At 40.9% G+C, this 18,991-nt stretch overlaps 1 protein-coding gene across 8 annotated transcripts in view; it reads right to left on the bottom strand.

Moving 5' to 3' along the window:
* Positions 1-12,317: 12,317 nt before the first annotated feature.
* The window catches only part of pde4ba (phosphodiesterase 4B, cAMP-specific a), a 620,756-nt gene continuing 614,082 nt past the window's right edge, over positions 12,318-18,991 (bottom strand). For all 8 annotated transcript variants that reach the window (XM_063064159.1, XM_063064161.1, XM_063064163.1 and 5 more), the window contains 4 exons: positions 18,583-18,737; positions 18,344-18,466; positions 16,363-16,545; positions 12,318-15,587 (listed from right to left, as the gene is read on the bottom strand). In XM_063064159.1, the coding sequence (XP_062920229.1) occupies positions 15,198-15,587; positions 16,363-16,545; positions 18,344-18,466; positions 18,583-18,737 (851 nt within the window). In that variant the 3' untranslated portion in view covers positions 12,318-15,197. The remainder of the gene's footprint in view (positions 15,588-16,362; positions 16,546-18,343; positions 18,467-18,582; positions 18,738-18,991) is intronic.

Here is an 18,991-nt window from a genome sequence, read left to right as displayed (position 1 = left end):
CACTTAAATCACATCATGTGTATGGTAACTTGCACCAAATTCTCCTTTCCATCAACCTTAGGTAACTAACACATTACTGTTACTAAACACCAATATTCTGGCTGGGAGATATTTTAGTGCTACTTAGGAACATTTAAAAAGGAGTGGTAGAGGTGTGGGACTCTGAGCTGAGCTGTTGAATAGCTGATGAGAAATCGGGATAATACTGTTGTCAATGAGAGCATGTTTAGTTGTCAGGATAGGTAGGAGCACGAAGAGAGACAAAAGCCCACTGCTTTAAACTGCATCTATTTCAATGCAAAAGGTTTGATTTAGAAGGTGGATGAACTGAGGCTTGGATTGGATCTGAGGATTCGGATATCACAGGCATAATAGAAACATGGCTGAAGGAAGGCAAGGACTGGCAGCTCAGTGATCCAGGATACCATAAGACCATAAGACATAGGAGCAGAATTTGACCATTCGGTCCATCGAGTCTACTCTGCTATTTCATCATGGCTGAGCCGTTTCCCTCCCAACCCCATTCTCCTGCCTTTTGCCTGTAACCTTTCACACCTTGACTTACCCAGAATCTATCAACCTCTACCGTAAATATCCCCAATGACCTGGCCTTCACAGCCGCCTGTGGCAACGAATTCCACCATTTCACCACCCTCTGACTAAAGAAATTCCATCTCATCTGCATTCCAAATGGATCTCCTTCTATTCTGAGGCTGGGACCTCTGGTCCTGAACTCACCCACTATAGGAAACGTCCTCTCCACATCCACTCCATCTAGGTTTTTCAACATACAATAGGTTTCAATGAGATCCCCCCGCCACCTCATTCTTCTAAGTTCAACTGAGTGCAGGCTTAGAGCCATCAAACACTCCTCATATCATAAGCCTTTCATTCCTGGAATCATTTTCATGAACCTCCTTTGAACCCTCTCCAATGTCAGCATATTCTTTCTTAGATAAGGAGCCAAAGCTGCTCACAATATGCTAAGTGAGGCCTCACCAGTGCTTTATAAAGCCTCAGCATTACATCCTTGCTTTTATTTTCTAGTTCTCTTGAAATGAATGCTAACATTACATTTGCTTTCCTCACCAATGACTCACCAGCAAGTTAACATCTAGGAAATACTGCACGAGGATTCCCAAGTCCCTTTGCACCACAGAGTTTTGAACTTTCTCCATTTAGAAAATAGTCTAGGCTTTTATTCCTTCTATCAAAGTGCGTGACCATAGGCCTCCTCATGCTGTATTCCGTCTGCCACTTCTTTGCCCACTCTCCTAAGTCCTTCTGCTGCCTCAATGCTTCCTCAACATTACCTGCCCCTCCACCAATCACTATATCGTCCACAAACTTGGCCACAAAGCCATCAGTTCCGTCATCCAAATCATTGACGTACAACGTGGATGGCGGGGTGGAGATATGTCTCTACCAAAGGAGGTTCAAGATGCTCCTTCCGTTCACTTGCCATCAAGTCACCCTTGGGCAAGTTGTAGCACCTGCTTGGCTTCCCCGCCCCCAACCAGGGTCATATGAAGCCATGGGAGCAGGTGGTTGATGGTTGTATGAGCAGCTGATGCATAAGCGACCACTGGTGCCAGCTAGATTTGATAATGGCTGGAGTCACAAGTCTTGTAAAGACACTGCTTAGAAGGCAGCAATGGTAAACCACTTCTATAGGAGAATTTTCCAAGAACAATCATGATCATGGAAAGACCATGATCGCCTACATCATACAACACGGCACATAGCAGTCAAGCAAACAACATTAAAAAAAATGGTCCCAACATTGACCCCTGCTGAACATCACTAGACACTGGCAGCCAATAAAAAAGGGCTCCCTTTATTCCCACTGTTTGTCTCCTGCCAAACAGCCAGTGGTCTATTCGTGCTAATATCTTTCCTGATATCCACGGGCTCTTATCTTGCTAGGCAGCCTCATGTGCAGCACCTTGTCAAAGGCCTTCTAAAAATACAAGTACACCACATCCACCAATTCTGCTTTGTCTATCCAGCTTATTATTTTCTCACAATAGGTAATACAGATGTTTCAGTGTGACAAATGCCCTGGTGGGAGTGGGAGGGGGGTGTGTTGGCTTCTTGATAAAGGAGGTCATAACAAATGTCCTTTGGGAGGTCATCCAGTAAGGCCAAATGGGTACAAAGTATGGAATACTGGGATTGTATTATACCCCCACCAAAAGTCAGCTGGAATTAGAGGAGCAGATATGTAGAGAGATTGCAGCTAGTTGTAATCGTAACAGGGTTGTATCAATGGGAGGTTATCACTTCCCTCATATTGGCTCATCCAACTATACTGTAAGAAGTGGAATGAATAGAATTTGTGAAACGTGTCCAGGAGGAGCTTAGGAGAGACAATGGCACCTACCAGTGACTCCTTTGCTTGCATCTTCGGAAACAACTCTATTTCTCTTTCAGGGTTCTTTTGAAGAACCTGACCTGGAGTTACATGCTGACTTCAGTTCTTTGCGGGAATGGAACCCACAAGAGCTCAGATTGCCTTTGGAGGGCCAAGATCTTGTGGCTCTGGAGACGGGCGGATAGAAGGTCAGTGTCCCAGCAGGAGACCATGGGAGTTGGAAGATTTATGGCTGTGTGCCCAGAGACCTGAGAAGTTTAGTCACAGAGCTCAGAAAAAGTGATGCAATGGACTTCTAACATCATAAACCAGCAAGTTGTTTGTTATGTCTCTCCTCTCGCTGTGAAACGGAGACATCTCTTTCTCTCTTATTAGGGAGAGAGAGAGCCTGTGGTGAACGAGCAGTCTTTGGGGTACTGCAAGTCTGTGTCTTTGCTGTTGCTTCGCTGCCCGCTTAAGTGCTCAGTGGTGGGTGCCGATGCTTTATTTTTGCTGGTTGGGGAGGGTGGATCGTTGCTTGCTGCCACTTACGTGCAGGAGAGAGGGGAGCCGGTGGGGGGGAGGTACTTTAGGGCTCTAATTTTTAACTGTTATTCATTCTTTGGGGGCACTCCTTTGTTTGCATGGATGGTTGCAAAAAGCATTTCAGGATGTATATCATACACATTTCTCTGACATTAAATGTACCTTTGAAACCTTTGAAATGTTCCTTTATCAATATAAGGAAGGACCTACTAAAGAGAGAACCACACTGGACCTCCTCCTGGGGAATGAGGTTGGACAAGTGGTGGAAGTTTGTGTTAGTGAGCATTTTGGATTCAGAGACCATAATACATTTAGTTTTAAAAGAGTTTTGGAGAAGGTTATGACCATTTCATAAGTTAGGGTGTTGAAATGGGACAGAACAAATTTTGGAGCCAATAGGCAGAATCTTGCAGAGGATGAGTGGGGGAGATTGCTTGCAGGGAAATGAACATCTGCAAAGTGGCAAGTTTTTAGACGAGTGATGTCAAGAGTGCAGGATCTGTGTGCTTCTGTTAGGGTGAACAGGAAGGCTGGCACATTTAGGGTAAAAGATATTGAGGCTCTTCTGTGTGTGGAGCCAAAAGAAATGGGAATGATTTTTAATAAATATTTCTCAACAATTTGTACTGTGGAGAAAACAATACAAGCTAAGGAAATGGCTGAGCGTGGTGCTGTGTTGGGCCATATACAAATTAGCAAGAAGAAGGTATTGGAAGCCTTAGTCTATTGAAATGGATAAACCTGGTAGATTCTCAAACCTAGTGGGAAACCAGAGAAGAAATTGCGGGGGACCGTACAGAGATTTTTGCTTCATCTCTGGCCACAAATGTGGAGGCCAATGTAGTACCATTATTTAAAAAGGGTTACAAAAACAAGATAGGAAACTACAGCCTAGTGAATCTGACATCGTGTTGGATAAATTGCTGGAAGAGATTCTGAAGGACAAGATCTACATGCATTTGGAGTGTCAGGGTTGGATTCAGGAGAGCTAGTGCAGCTTTATGCGTGGGAAATTATGTCTGACGTTAGAATTCTTTGAGGAAGTAACCGAGAGGATAGTGCAGTGGAAGTTTTTTTATACGGATTTTAGCAAGAGCTTTGACACCGTCCCTCATGGCAAGCTACACTGTAAGATTAGATCACATAGAATCTAGGGGGCATAGCTGATTGGATTCATAATTGTCTCAGTGATTGGAAGCTGAGTTGAGGCTTTTTTCTGGAATGGAAGCCTGTGTCTAATGGTATCCCACAGGTGTCAGTGTTGGGACCTTTGTCGTTTGTAATTTATATAAATGACTTGGATGTGAATATACAAGGCAAGTAAGTTTGCAGATGATTCTAAAATATGTGGTCTTGAAGACAATCTAGAAGATTATGAAGCATTAGAGTGAGATCTTTATGAGTGAGGTATGTGGGTTGAGGATTAACAAATGACTTTCAATCAGATAAATGAGCGGTAGAGTGTATTAGGAGATCAAACCAGGGTAAGACTTGCACAGTGACTGTAGGGCCAAGAGGAGCATTGTGACAGACAGACTGAGAAGTGCAAATTCATAGCTCACTGAAGATGGTGTCACAGTTAAATAAGGTGGTGAAGGAAACATTTGACACATTAGCCATCACCTATCAGGGAATTGAATACAGAAGTTGAGAAACACTCACAAAATGCTGGAGGAACTCAGCAGGTCAGGCAGCATCTAATAGAAGAGCACAGTCAACGTTTCGGGCCGAACCCCTTTGGCAGGGCTGGAGGGAAAAGCTGAGGAGTAGATTTAAAAGGTGGAGGCTTTTTGAGGCTGTGAGTGAAGTGTGCAGCTTAGAGGACAGGAAGGCAGGAGATGCAGTGCCGGCCCAGGATTGACTCCATTTCTCACCGATCTCACCGAATGAAACGCCAAGTTTGAAGTTGTCAAGGCAGGTGAAGAGGCTGAACGAGTGTTCAACACTGTCTACCTGCCTCTCGCTCACTGCTGCTTGAGAAAGATGCCTGTGTGTGATGGTCTCTCTCTCTCCCTTTTACTTGCTGCTCCCAAGGGAAGGCCCTTGTATTTGAATGATCTCTCTCTCTCTTTCTCTCCCTCGATGTTGTCAGAGGACAGTGCTGGAGCAAGGTTTAATCTATGCAGTTTTGTGGATTGGATAGTTCTCACTATGTTTATTTCTAGTTTATCTGGTCTCTCCTATTTTTTTTTGTTGATAGCTTAGGCAAATGTTAAATCAGGGCATCCTGTAGATAAGGAATACTGAGCTGAACTGAAATATGGCTTTTGATTTTGTGTTTTATATTCTGTGCTTTTTGCTCATTTTTTGTTGCCGTTTGCACGGTTTTTTTGCATGTGGGAGAAGGGAAGTTAGATGGATTTTTTTGAACGGGTTCCATGGTTCTTCTTTGTTTCGTGACTGTCTGTGGGGAAGACGAATCTCGAGGTTGCATGCTGCATACAAGTTCGATAATAAATGGACTTAGAATACTTTGACATACCCAATGGCTCTGGTCCTACATCCAATTTATCTCTGTGTTGCTCCCTAATTTTGCATCTGCCCAATAAACAGCTTCACAATTTGGCTTGCATTGTGAACTGTCTCAAAACATTTCAATCTCATTGATCAAAGATATTAAAAACCAACTGCTTGGCTGGTTAGATTTTAAGGAGGGCATCAGAGGGGAAAAGAGTTTTAAAAATTTGAAATAGGAAGAGAAAATCTTTCGGAGAAACTATCCCAACACTTGAGGCCTTGGTGCCTATAAATGTGTGACAAATGTGTGCAAACATGGCAGAATTGAAATAGCATGATCTTGAAGGTAGTGTATGAGGGCCTTTACCTCTGTTTTTCCTTGGTGTTGGATGAAAGATTCAGTTCATCGTCAAAATCATTATAGAACCACCAGATGATGTGTCAAGGCTTTAATTACCTGGAGGCCATATTTAGCTCAAATGATTAGCAATAGGTACATTCTGATTTAGCTGATATTAATTTGATCCTTTCTGTGGAAAATCAGTCAGCAGTTCCTTTTGACAATACAGCAGTAATTGTGAATAATGAAGAAAATTTAGACAGACATATATTTCAGTGATACCTCACACATCTAGAGCTAGTGTTCATTTATTTTATTTCTCTTTAAATTGGAATTCCCCAAATGCTTTTTTAATGTTCCTCTTGCTTCCCTTTTACTGTTTCAGTTAGTATTCAGTGCAGCCACTGTACTGTGATAATACTTTAGCCCCCTTGGGTACTTGAAAGATGCAAACTTTGCAGCAAAGCAGTATTTCTATGTCAACAAATCCCCTCAAAGAGATGCTGGAAAACTGTCTGGCTTCTAATAGAATTAGAGTTTATTAGGAAAATAAGAGACAATGTGGATGAAATGCTCCCTTACACAGAGTGGTTTCCAGGGCTGCTGGGACCATGACAGTGCTGAGTGGGAAACAACTAGCTAGTCTTGAATAATGGATGTGTAAATGGTCATAGAGTGGAGGTCTGTGTTGATCTTTAAAATACAACAGTTTCTGCAGAACATTCTCTGGGCAATAAAGTACATTGGGTTCAGGTTTCTGATGTGTAAGTTGGACAATATTGATAGGAGTGAGGAATTGACTACATTTTTGTATATTAACATTGTATATATCACATGTAGATGATAAGCACATTAAAGTCGACAGATTCTGGAAATCCAAAGCAACACACACACACACACAAAATGCTGGAGGAACACAGAAAGCCAGGCAGCATCTATGGAAATGAATAAACTGTCGATGCTTTGGTCTGACACCCTTCTTCGGGATTGAAAAGGAAGGGAAAGATGCCAGAATAGAAAGGTGGGGGGTGGGGGGAGGAGGGTAGCAAGAAGGTGATGGGTGAAGATAGGTGGGTAGGAAAGATAAAGAGCCAGAGAGAAGGGAATCTGATAGGAGAGGAGAGGGAACCAGAGAAAAAAGGGACAGAGGAGGGAACCAAGGGGAGGTGATAGACAGGATAGACTCAAGAAGAGTTAAGAGGCCAGAGTGGGGAATAGAAGAAAAGGAGGTGGGGGGAGAATTTTTTTTACCAGAAGGAGAAATCTATATTCATGCCATCAGTTTGGAGGCTACCCAGAAGGAATATAAGGTGTTTCTCCTTCACCTTGCAGGTGGCCTCATCTTGGAACAAGAGGAACAGGAATGGAAGTTGAAATTAAAGTGTTTGGCCACCAGGATGTTCCGCTTTTGGCACATGGAGCGGAGGTGCTTGATGAAGTGATTCCCCAATTTATGATGGATCTCATCAATATAGAGGAGGCTGCATTGGGAGCACCAGACACAATAGATGACCCCAGGAGATTCACACGTGAAGGTTTCCTAACCTGGAAGGATTGCCTGGGGCCCTGAATAGAGGTGATTGAGGTGGTGAAAGGGCAGATGTAGCACTTTAGCCATCTACAGGGATAAATGTCTGCAGGGAGATTATTGGAGAAGGATAAATTCCAAGGGAATCATGGAGGGAGCGATCCTTGTGGAAAATGGGGGGCAGGGGGTGTAAGGTAAAGATATGCCTGGTGGTAGGCATCCTAAGGAGATGGTGGAAGTTGTGGAAAATGTTGATGTTGTGTTGGATGTGGAGGCCACGGGATGGTAGGTAAGAACAAGAGACCATAAGACATAGGAGCAGAATTAGGCCATTCAGCCCATCGAGTCCATTCCACCATTTCATCATGGCTGATCCCGGATTCCATTCAACCCCATATACCTGCCCTCTCACCATATCCCTTGAGGCCCTGACCAATCAGTAATTTGTCAACCTGCGCTTTAAATATACCCACGGACTTGGCCACCACAGCAGTCTGTGGGGCATCATTCCACAGATTCACCACTCCTTCGCTAAAAAATTCCTCCTTATCTCTGTTCTAAAAGATTGCCCCTCAGTTCTGAGGCTGTGTCCTCTAGTTCTGGATATCCCCCCACCAGGGGAAACATCCTCTCCACATCCACCTTATCTAGTACTTTCAACATTCGGTAGGTTTCAATGAGATTCCCCCACATTCTTCTAAATTCCGGTGAATACAGATCCAAAGCTGTCAAGCACTCCTCGTATGTTAACCCCTTCATTCCCGGAATCATCGTGAACTTTCTCTGGACTCTCCAATGACAACACATCCTTTCTGAGATAAGGGTCCCAAAACTGTTGGCAATACTCCAAAAGTAGCCTGCTTAGTGTCTTATAAAGATTCAGCATTATCTCCTTGTTTTTATATTCTATTCCCCTTGAAATAAATGCCAACATTGAATCTGCCTTCTCTACCACAGACTCAACCTGTGAATTAACCTTCTGTAAGTCTTGCACGAGTTCCTTTGCACCTCTGATGTTTGAATTTTCTCCCCATTTATAGTCTGCACTATTGTTCCTTTTACCAATATGCATTATCATACATTTCTCACCGTATTCCATCTGCCACTTTTTTTGCCTATTCTTCCAATTTGTCTAAGCGCTGCATTGCTTCCTCACCATTTCCTACCCCTGCACCAATCTTCCTATCACCTGAAAACACCATCATCACTGTTAAGGTGGTGGGAAGATGGGGTGAGCATGGATGTTTGGGAAATGGAAGAGGGCAGCATCAATGGTGGAGGAAGGGCTACCTCGTTCTCTGATGAATGAGGACATCTCTGATGCCTGGAAGGGAAAGCCTCATCCTAGGAACAGATATGGTGGATACAAAGGATCTGAGAAAAGGAATAACATTGTTCGGAGACAGGGTGGGAAGAGGTATAGTCAAGATTATGGTGGGAATCGATCAGTTTATGAAAGGTGTCGATTGACACTTTGGCTCCAGAGATGGAGACAGAGAGATCGAAATAGTGGAGAGAGGTGAGGGAGATTAAGAAAGGGGATGCAGATGATGCTGTTTACACTGGTGATCTTGGGGTTATAGTGAGAGATTGAATAGGCTGAGTCCGTTTTCCCCGGAGCAAAGGAGACTCAGGGATAACTTGATAAATGTACATGAAATTATGGGAGGCCTTGATAGGCTAGATAGGCAGAATCTGTTTCCCATAGTAGGGTATCTAAAACTAGAAGGCATTGATTTTTATGCGGGACAATAAGGGTTTAGAAGAGATACAAGGGACAATCTTTTCACACAGAATACCTGGTACATATAACTGGAATGAGTTGTCAGAAGAGGTGATTGAGTCAGTGTTTTGAGAAGTTGGTGATGAAATATTAACTCCTGCCTGAGGAGCAACTTGGATCCGCTCCATTTTGCCTACCCTGACAACAGGTCCACAGCAGATACCATCGCATTGGCTCTTCACTCAACCCTAGAACATCTGGACAGCAAAGGTGCTTATATCAGGATGCTCTTTATTGACGACAGCTCAGCAATCAATACCATCATCCTCTCAAAACTAATCATTAAGCTTCAAGCAACACACAAACAAAATACTGATGGAACACAGCAGGCCAGGCAGCATCTATAGGAAGAAGTACAGTCGACATTTCAGGCTGAGACCCTTCGTCAGGACTAACTGAAAGAAGAGATAGTAAGAGATCTGAAAGTGGGAGGGGGAGGGGGAGGGGGAAATCCGAAATGATAGGAGAAGACAGAAGGGGGAGGGATGAAGCTAAAAGCTGGAAAGTTGATTGGCAAAAGGGATGCAGAGTTGGAGAAGGGGGAGGATCATGGGACAGGAGGCCCAGGGAGAAGGAAAGGGAGAGGGGAGCCCAGAGGAAGATGGAGAGCAGGCAAGGAGTGATTATGAGAGGGACAGAGAGAGAAAAAAAAGAAAGGGGGGGAATAAAAATAAACAAGGGATGGGGTAAGAAGGAGAGGAGAAAGACCTTGGCCTCAATACTCCTTGTGCAATTGGATCCTCGATTTCCTCACTCGCAGATCCAGTCAGTTTGGATTGGCAACAAGATTTCCTCCATGATCTCCAACAGCACAGGTGCACAACAAAGCTGTGTGCTTAGCCCTTGCTCTATTCACTTTCCACTTATGACTGTATACCTAAGCATAGCTCTGATGCCAAATTCAAATTTGCTGGTGACACCAAATCAAAGGTGGTAATGTATCAGCATGTAGGAAGGAGACTGAAAATCTGGCTGAGTGCCACGATGTCATCCTCCTACTCAAAGTCAGCACGACTAAGGAGCTGATTATTGACTTCAGGAGAAGGAAACCAGAGGTTCCTGAGCCAACCCTCACTGGAAAATCAGAGGTAGAGAGAGTCTAAACTCCTTGGTGTTATTATTTTGGAGGATCTGTCCTGGATCCAGCACATGAGTGCAATTACAAAGAAAGCATGGGAACGCCTCTACTTCCTTAGGAGTTTGCAGAGATTCAGCACTACATATAAAACCTTGGGAAACTTCTACAGATGTGTAGTAGAGAGTGTAATGACTGGTTGCATCACGGCCTGGTCTGGAAACACCAATGGCCTTGAATTGAAAACCCTGCAAAAAGTAGAGGATACAGCCCAGTCCATCATGAGTAAAGCCCTCCCCACTATTGAGCACATCTACATAAAACCTTGTTGCAGGGAAGCAGCATCCGTCATCAGGGACTCCCACCAATCAGGTTATGCTTTCTCCTCACCACTGCCATCAGGATGAAGGTACAGGAGCTTACATCACCAGTTTCAGAAAGAGTTAATACCCCTCAATAATCAGGCTGTTGTGTCAAAGGGTTCATTTCACTCAACTTCATGTGTCCCATCATTGAAATATTCCCACAACCTATGGACTTACTTTCAAGGACTCATCATCTCATGTTCTTGATATTTATTTGTTTCTTTTTGTATTTGCATTGTTTATTGTATTCTGCACACTGGTTGAATGCCCATATTGGTGCGGTCTTTCGGTGATTATATTATGGCTATTATTCTATAATGGATTTATTGAGTATGCCCACAAGAAAGTGAATTTCAGGGTTGTATATAGTGACATATATGTGCTTTGTTCATGCATTTACTTTGAACTTTGAAACAGTAACAACATCTGGACAAGTACTTGTGTGTGCAAGGCATGTGAAAAGCTATGGAATTAGTGCAGGCAAATAAGATTAATATAGATAAGCATGATAGTCAGCATTACACAATGGGCAGAAGAGCCTGATATTATGTCGTACAACTCTATATGACTCCTTATTGTGTTTGAGCACATTGCCTATTTGTGACCTCCAGAAACATAACCAGAGTTACAAATGGTTAGTGCTTTCCAGAAGTTGAGAAGAATTCCTGAGCATTCAAGTTGGTAAATCAGTCACGTAAAACTAAGCATCACAGACTAAAACTACTTTTTACAATCTGTCTTTGCTTACCCAGTTTAACAAGGCAACATACGAATTCTATTGATAACCACAGAACAAATAAAGAAAATCAACCAGTCTTCCCATTGCTGACTAGCATTCAGTAATACTCTCCATATGAACATCAGCTATGAAAGTCCAGTGGCAAACTTTGCCAACAATCCTTGTTTGGAAAGTCACAGATATACGTGGTGGCAGGAGGAAGAAGACCGATGACACCAAACTTCAGAAATGAGACTTGACTTCAAGACAGCATTTAGCTGAGACGTCCTGGCAGAACTGAAGTATTTGGGAAATGGGTAGAATTCAGTTTGCACAAAGGACAACATTTGAGTTTACTGTTGGCTGATCTGTTTCACCTGTAGTTCAACAGGTAAGGGGACATGCTGTGCCCTCACACAGCATGGCCTAATTTGCAATGAAAGCTATCAAATAACATTCGGACATGGACATGGCCAATGGACATTTCCTATAATACATCCACAAATCACCTACCATTTAAAGGTACTACCTTCAGATTTAACTCCCTCAACAGCCTGGGGTCATCACTAAGGAGAAACTTGATACTCTGCAAAAACAGGCTTAACTTTCCATTTGCCATTGCCGTTCCACCATTTACAATGCACAAACCATACTATGGGAAACTCTTTACGTGCCAGTCCCATTAGTACTTCAACATCTTAACCTTATTCAGGTATTCAAACCCCTGCCTTAAACACTTTCTCCCTTCATTTTCAGTAGTCCATGACTCCAATGTGCAACAATAATAAAATGCAGAAACTCACTGAGAAACAAAGAATGAAATCTATTGTGACGGAAGGCTAAAGGCAGTATACGGGAACAGCATCTCAATGCAACCAGCACGCTATTCTGAACTGGAAATACACTGGATCTTTCAGTTCTGCTGCAGCAAAATTCTTCCGTTCCCTGTTAAGCTGCTTCACAGCAGTAGCCTCAGTACAAGGACTGCAGTGGTTCAAGGAGGCCAAACTTCTGGAGAGCAATTAGAGTGGACAATAAAGAATAGCAACTGGAGAGATTACAATGAGTGAAGCATGCTGGGTGACCAGGATAAAAAGAGGACATGACGAGAAAAATAATTAAAATGCAGAGTATTATACTCACTGAGTTTAAAAGCACCAATCGTGCTATTTAATAACTTCCAAAATGCAATAAAATTGAAGGAACATAAAATATATCCATGCTTTTGTTTAATCACTTCATATAAAAATCTCTTAAAAGGTTTCTGAACACAATATACAATACTGTACCATACATTGTGTGAGACTCAGAAAACATTAAGGAAATCACCACCTGAAACATTGCAATGTTTAACAGACATATAAACCCATTACTCATGCAGACGTTTCAATCTGTTGAACTGTTTTTTAACACAATTTGGACCAAAAGCTTAAAACGTATTTTAAAAGGTACTGACATCAGACTGCAATTTTTTTTTTGTGTTTTGTTGCTTTATCTTTTTAACAGTTATCCCAGACATTGCTTCATAGTTGCACATTGAATAGTTTTAAACTGGAATCTATGGTGGATTACTTCAGATAACTGAAAAACTTTAATATCTGTGACCTCTGGGTTCCATATGTCTCTTTATCACCACTGTTCAGGTTATTCTATATTACACCATTATTAAAAAAAAGGTAAAAAGGGAATTTTCACCTGAAATTTTCTACACAGCAACACCACCACTTTAAAGGCAATGTTAATGTACCTGTATAAATTAATAATTTACAGCAAACATTATACAGTATGTACATGGTATAAATACAGAGCTCTAAATAGAAAATGGATGTGTTCTAAGAATATGGTTGCAATGCTATACAAAAGATGCCCAAGCTGATGAAGAATGGCAAGACACCTAAATAAATTAAAGGATAAAAGCATTCAAGTGAACAGTCTCTTAGTTCTACATGATACATGTAAAAAATCTAAATGCTCACCAAGGTCTCCTAATACAAACTCATGTTGCCAGAGTTTGTTCTAAAATTGTTGGTTAGAAGTACCTGCACATAGACAATGTTTTTCTATGACTGTTAAGATCATGAATAGGAACAATGAAAAGTGGTGCCATGGTTTCAGAGTATAAGCAAAGGAGGAAGGCATCGCCATGCTCTTCCAACGCCCTCCAACTACCCAATTATCCAGTGAAATATTACCGTTTGAAAAGACAATTTATAATTGTGGGTGATCATACCTAACATTGGTAATGTGTGTTTGAAAAATTTTGGCCTATCATGGATCAGGCAATATGTGTGCGCCAAAATACCAGTTTTTAAGAAGTGAAATTATGAAAATAGAGCTGAAACCTCTTCCTAATCAAAAGTTTCCATTTTGAAAAGTAAAAAGAGAAAAAAAGAAAAGATAATTTTTACTTGATCCTGGTGATGTCATATAATTCATTTGTTAATTAAATCAAAATTAGCCCACAATTTATTTGAACTTATTAACACTGCTGGTAATAAACATTAACTAACAATTTTCCAGCATATATCACTAATGCAGAAACCAAAAAGAAAATGTTCTAAAGGGATTAAGAGCTTTCTTTGAACTAAAAAGACTGGAATCCAAGCTGCTAAGTTACACAAGAAATCACAATTCCTAATGAAACTCGTGTCTTTCTACAAAGGTCTGAGCTTGGCACATGCATCTGCTTTGACAACCTGGAAAATGACATGACATAACTCCCAGAACATTTCCAGCAGAAAAATCCCTTACATTTCCCAATAAACAGATCCTAATTCCCAAAGGATGTGGTGTGAATGAGTTTAAAAAATGCTAACTGACATTATGGGGATGTATCATTTTTGTGTTTTTTTTTGCATGTTTGATCCAAAGAAAGTTTACTGCTTCCTTTCATCTATACAATCCTAGGATTCTTTCATTATCCTAACATATGATCCAGGTATTTTCTCAGAATTAACATCAAATTAGACCAAATCTTTGGGTGGTGAGCAACTTTTCTGAAGGGTCCATGCCAGAGTGGAGTGCCCAAATTTTCTTCATTTTTCTTTCAACACATCACTCTGAGCTGGATCCAAACTCTTGCCCTGAAGGCTCAAACTTAGTGAGCCATTCAACCTTCTCACTTGTTTTGTTAGTTTCAGGGTGAACTGTGAGTTGGAAATATTATCATTTGGTATATTTCACAGAATCAATGACTTGATATTGTGTTCAGATCTTCAAACTTGCATTACGGAGTAAAGTTAAATTGCCTTTCCTCCTTGAAAAATTGTGGTAATGTGTAACAAGTAGGTATTTAGAATATCCCAAGAACGTTTCTTAAAAAAAGGCAGATATAAAAAGAAAATGTTTCTAAACCACCAGAATAGTTGGGATACATTAAAAAATGTGTTTAAACTGTTTGTCCCCTTTTTAACTTTCAAAAGTAAAGATACACCAAAGAATACACTTTATAAACAATTTACTGATAACTGGAAGATATTGCCATTTTGTCTATGATGGGAAACGGAAGACTTAATTCTCATTTGTTCATGCCACTATTCATCATATGTAGAAAAATTCTGTTAGGATTTTAGTAAATTGTGTTCACTTAAAATAAAATACTTTTGGAAGGACAGAAACGTTTTTCAAAAGGCACACAGTCCTAAGACATCATTGACTTAACAGAGAACATTTTCCTACATGAAAAGCTATTTCATATTGTTGAGACTGGAATGCAGTTTCAGTGTCTTGCAATACAAAATCTCTCAGTGTTGTGTCATTCATTTGCATGCTCATCCCTACTTTTGGATGGCTTGTGCCCACCAGTTTCAAATAAACATTGCTTGTCAATAAGCCCCTACATCAAAACTTCTAAATGTTTCCACCACTATTGTCTTTCCAACCTTGGTGTCATGATAGTTCATCATCTGAACCATAACGGCAAGCTTTCTTCGGCAAATGTCTATCTAGGAATATAAACCCATATCATAGGCTTCTTTCCTACAGATAAATTGCAAGTGTGACAATAAGCATATGTCCACATCTTTAGAAAATTTACGTATCTACGGGTGTTGTGTCTTCCGTGAGTGGATCTGTTTGTGCTTCTTCCATCTCTGTTTCCTGGTTCTCGGACTCCAGTGCAACAAAGATTTTTGTTTCACAACTCTGACAGCTACTGTCCTCTTCTCCCTGACTTGTTTCCTCTTTCTCAGTTTCTTCAGAATCCTCATTTTCTTCTAGTGTGAGTTCAAATTGGAATTTTTCAGTGGAACACTGTCCTTCTTTCTCTTGCTCATCAGGGGAAGGGGATGGGCTCTGGGGTATCATGCTCTGATACCAATTCCTATTGTCCTCCAATGTGTCTAGAATATCCTGTGCATCAGGATGAACGAGATCTGCCCACGTTTCCCACAATGGATGTGCAATGTAATCAATGAATCCAACCTGAATTAAAACAAATTAAGAACATAGATTTAAAATGTACACATGTAAAGATGGAAATATAAGTCTGTAATTTTTGAACGAGAATGCTGTCTCAGTGCTTCATTTGGAATCTATTTGAACTGGCACCACAAGGCCAAATGCATCCCTGCTTACATAAATGACGAAAGGAGGAGTAGGGAGAACAGAAAGTAATCCAGTGCACTGATTACATAAGAATAGAGACCAAGGATCAAATAAGCCTGTTCCTTTTCCATTAATCAAAGACACTTAATCCACTCTCTCACCCTATTACAGAAAGCTCTGAAGTGATGAATGGAGTTGCGCTTCACAAGATTGTTTGCTCTTGTTCTGATGTACATTAGTGACCCAGAATAGGGCATTATTTTAATACAGGCAACAAAAAACTTTAAAATGTAGCACACAAAATGGTGACAAAAAGTAGCAGAGTTCAGGACAGCAAAGGCCCCCTATAGAAAATTGACAGACAAAAGCTGAATGAAGCATAATGAGAGAAGAGAGAAGTGTGAAGTGGTATCTTTTTGAACAAAAGTCAATATAACTTAAATGACACAAAAAGGTTGCACAAGAGTGGCAGGCTTAATAGACAAATCTTTGAAGACAGAAGATCAATCTAATAATGCTATTTTAAAATATCAAGTATTTTTCAGTTTATAAATAGAGGCACAGTGCACATAAACAAGGAAGTCAGGATAATAATAAAACTGTTCATGGACCTTTTGAACACTATTCAACAACTACAGAACTTATCACCTACCTGGGATTTTTCAACTATTGCTGTGTGTTTGTCACACATTGGGCTTATTTCCATGCCTCGCTCCCGTTCTTTGTCTCCCTGGTGAAAGAATTCATCCATGATTCGATCCGTCCATTGTCTGTACAGCTCTAGAGACTTTGTGGGATTGCTCAGATCAGCACAGTGTACCATGTTACGGAGAACCTGCAACCAAAATAACAGATGTTTAACCAGACTGCTGAAGAACAGTATTACAGAATTATTTTAATAATGGCATCAAAGGAGGCATATTATTCTACCCTGTCTTTTCTACAAAGCTCGACAGCAGTGATACACTGCAAACGCCTGTTTATTTTAATAGAAGTGAATGTGATGGTATTTTGTGACTTTTCTGACCTCTTGCTTCTGACTCACTGCTATCTGTAAGGAGTTTGAGCAGGTTGGAACTGTGTGGGCTTCCCCTGGAGCTCGGGTTTCCTCCCATATTCTAAAGACAAACAGGTTGGTGTTAATGGCTCATTGGGCTGGAAGGGCCTGTTACCATACTGTATCTCTAAATAAATTAAATTAATTATCAGTGTACTATATTGATACTAAGGATCATAAAGTCAAAAGTCAGAGTCATATAGCATGGAAACAGGTCCTTTGACTCAAGTAGTCCACTCGGACCAAGGTTATAATCTAAGGTAGTTCCATTTGCCCTTTCCTACTCAAGTACTTTTAAAATTTTGTTTATATGTCTCAACCACTTCCCCTGACAGCTCATTCTATGTACCAATGACTGTCTGGGTGCAATAGTTGTTCCTCCCATTCTGATTAAAGCTCTCCCCTCTCAGCTTGAGCCTAGCTTTTGATTCTCCAAACCTGGGAAAAAAAGATGTTCTCATAATCTGATTAAAGCTCTCCCCTCTCAGCTTGAGCCTAGCTTTTGATTCTCCAAACCTGGGAAAAAAGATGTTCTCATAATCACGCTCATTTTCCCACATTCCAGTGAATGAAGTCCCAACCTGCTCAACCTTTCAAGATAACTCAGTTCCTTGAGTCCTGGCAACATCTTTATAAAAATCCTCTGCGCTCTTTCCAGCTTAATAGAGTTTTTCATACAGCAGGATGATGAAAAAAAGAGCACAATATTCCAAATGTACCTCCTATGCAATATATATATATATTTCAATCATTCTACTCAATGCCCTGACTGAAGGTCAGTGTGCCAAAAGGTCACTTTCAGGGGTTGCTTCACTTGTACTCCTGTCTCCATTGTTCTATAACACTTCCCAGGACCCTACCGTTCAGTGTGCAAGTCCCACACCCATTTGTCTTCCCGAAATGCAACAACTTGTAATTATCAAAATTAAACTCATTTTGCATTCCTCGGTCCACTTGGCCAGTTGATCAAGATCCCTCTGTAAATCCTGATAACCATTTTTATTGTCTACAATGCCACCCATTTTAGTATAATTCAGAAACTTACTAAGCATGCTTTATACATTCCCATCCAAATCGTTGACAGAGAGTTTGGAAGCACAGTGCTTTTTAGTTTGTACCAGGCAATTACATGTTTCAGGCTTCTTAAGATAGGACACTCAATTGAATAATCACTGAAATTCCTTGCAGACAATACTTGTTTCCTTCGCTCAGCAGGAGGTGAGGTTCTGAATGGCCCATCTGCTAGCTGTTTTCTTCTTTTATTGTGCAGTGTGTAGTGGATGAATATAAAGGCACTATGGATCTTTTGTGTATGCTGCAAGGTACCCCCTGCTAATGTTGCCATATAAAGGGAGCTTTAAATAGTATAAAAACCAAGAAACCATAAGGGCATGCATCTATTCATATTAAAACAGTTCCACAGTAGTTCTAATCTCATTTATAATAGCATGTGTGGAAATGGATGTTAAGAGAATAATGATCTCATTAGGGGTGTACCAGATGCCCTGGAAAACATGAACAGCACCCTCAACAGCACTTCATGTAGGCATTGAATACTGTTGGTCAAGCTACACACCTGAATTCTATCTGTGTAATTATCAAGTTGTAAAACACCTGAACTCGTCACTTTCTTTGTTTCCACCATGGTCTTGAGATCTGCCAGCAACGTCATATGTTTTGACATGTCTGTGGCCAACACCTAGAACAAAGAAGAATATTGGATATTTGATCAATTATTTTAGGTTTTAGATCTCCACAGAAACAAAAAGATGTCTGTCAGTTTATAGCACCGAGTCCACAGGCCTGATTACTTACAATCTCAATAACCATCTTCCTTAGCATCTGCCTCTGCTTCTTGGTAAGATTCTGAAAAATGTCACAGGAGTCCTCCTGCAGCAGTTTAAAACCTACAGCCAGATGGTGGTTTTCTAACACAGACTCATCGTTGTACATCAGTGCTAACTCGGAATCTGAAAAATAAGCAGGTTCAAGAAAGTGAAGACAATGAAAAGAAAGCTGAAGACACCCATGTGATGTTGATTCTTTGTGAATTAGGTAATATGTTTTGCCAAAAAAAATCAGTGCAGCTTATTAAAGTACAAGAATGCTACAATACTTAAGGGTTGACACAAGTACATACAGGGCTTCCCTTTTAAAATAATTCAAAATAAAACAATCATGTTGGATTGGGGGAAAGGATGGGTTAAGAAAGCTAGGCGTTGTT

This window comes from Mobula hypostoma, chromosome 12, assembly GCF_963921235.1.
Source record: "Mobula hypostoma chromosome 12, sMobHyp1.1, whole genome shotgun sequence".
In the NCBI taxonomy this organism is placed as follows: domain Eukaryota; kingdom Metazoa; phylum Chordata; class Chondrichthyes; order Myliobatiformes; family Myliobatidae; genus Mobula; species Mobula hypostoma.
The sequence above is the reverse complement of the archived record's forward strand: the minus strand, read 5'-3'. Positions and strand labels throughout refer to the sequence as shown.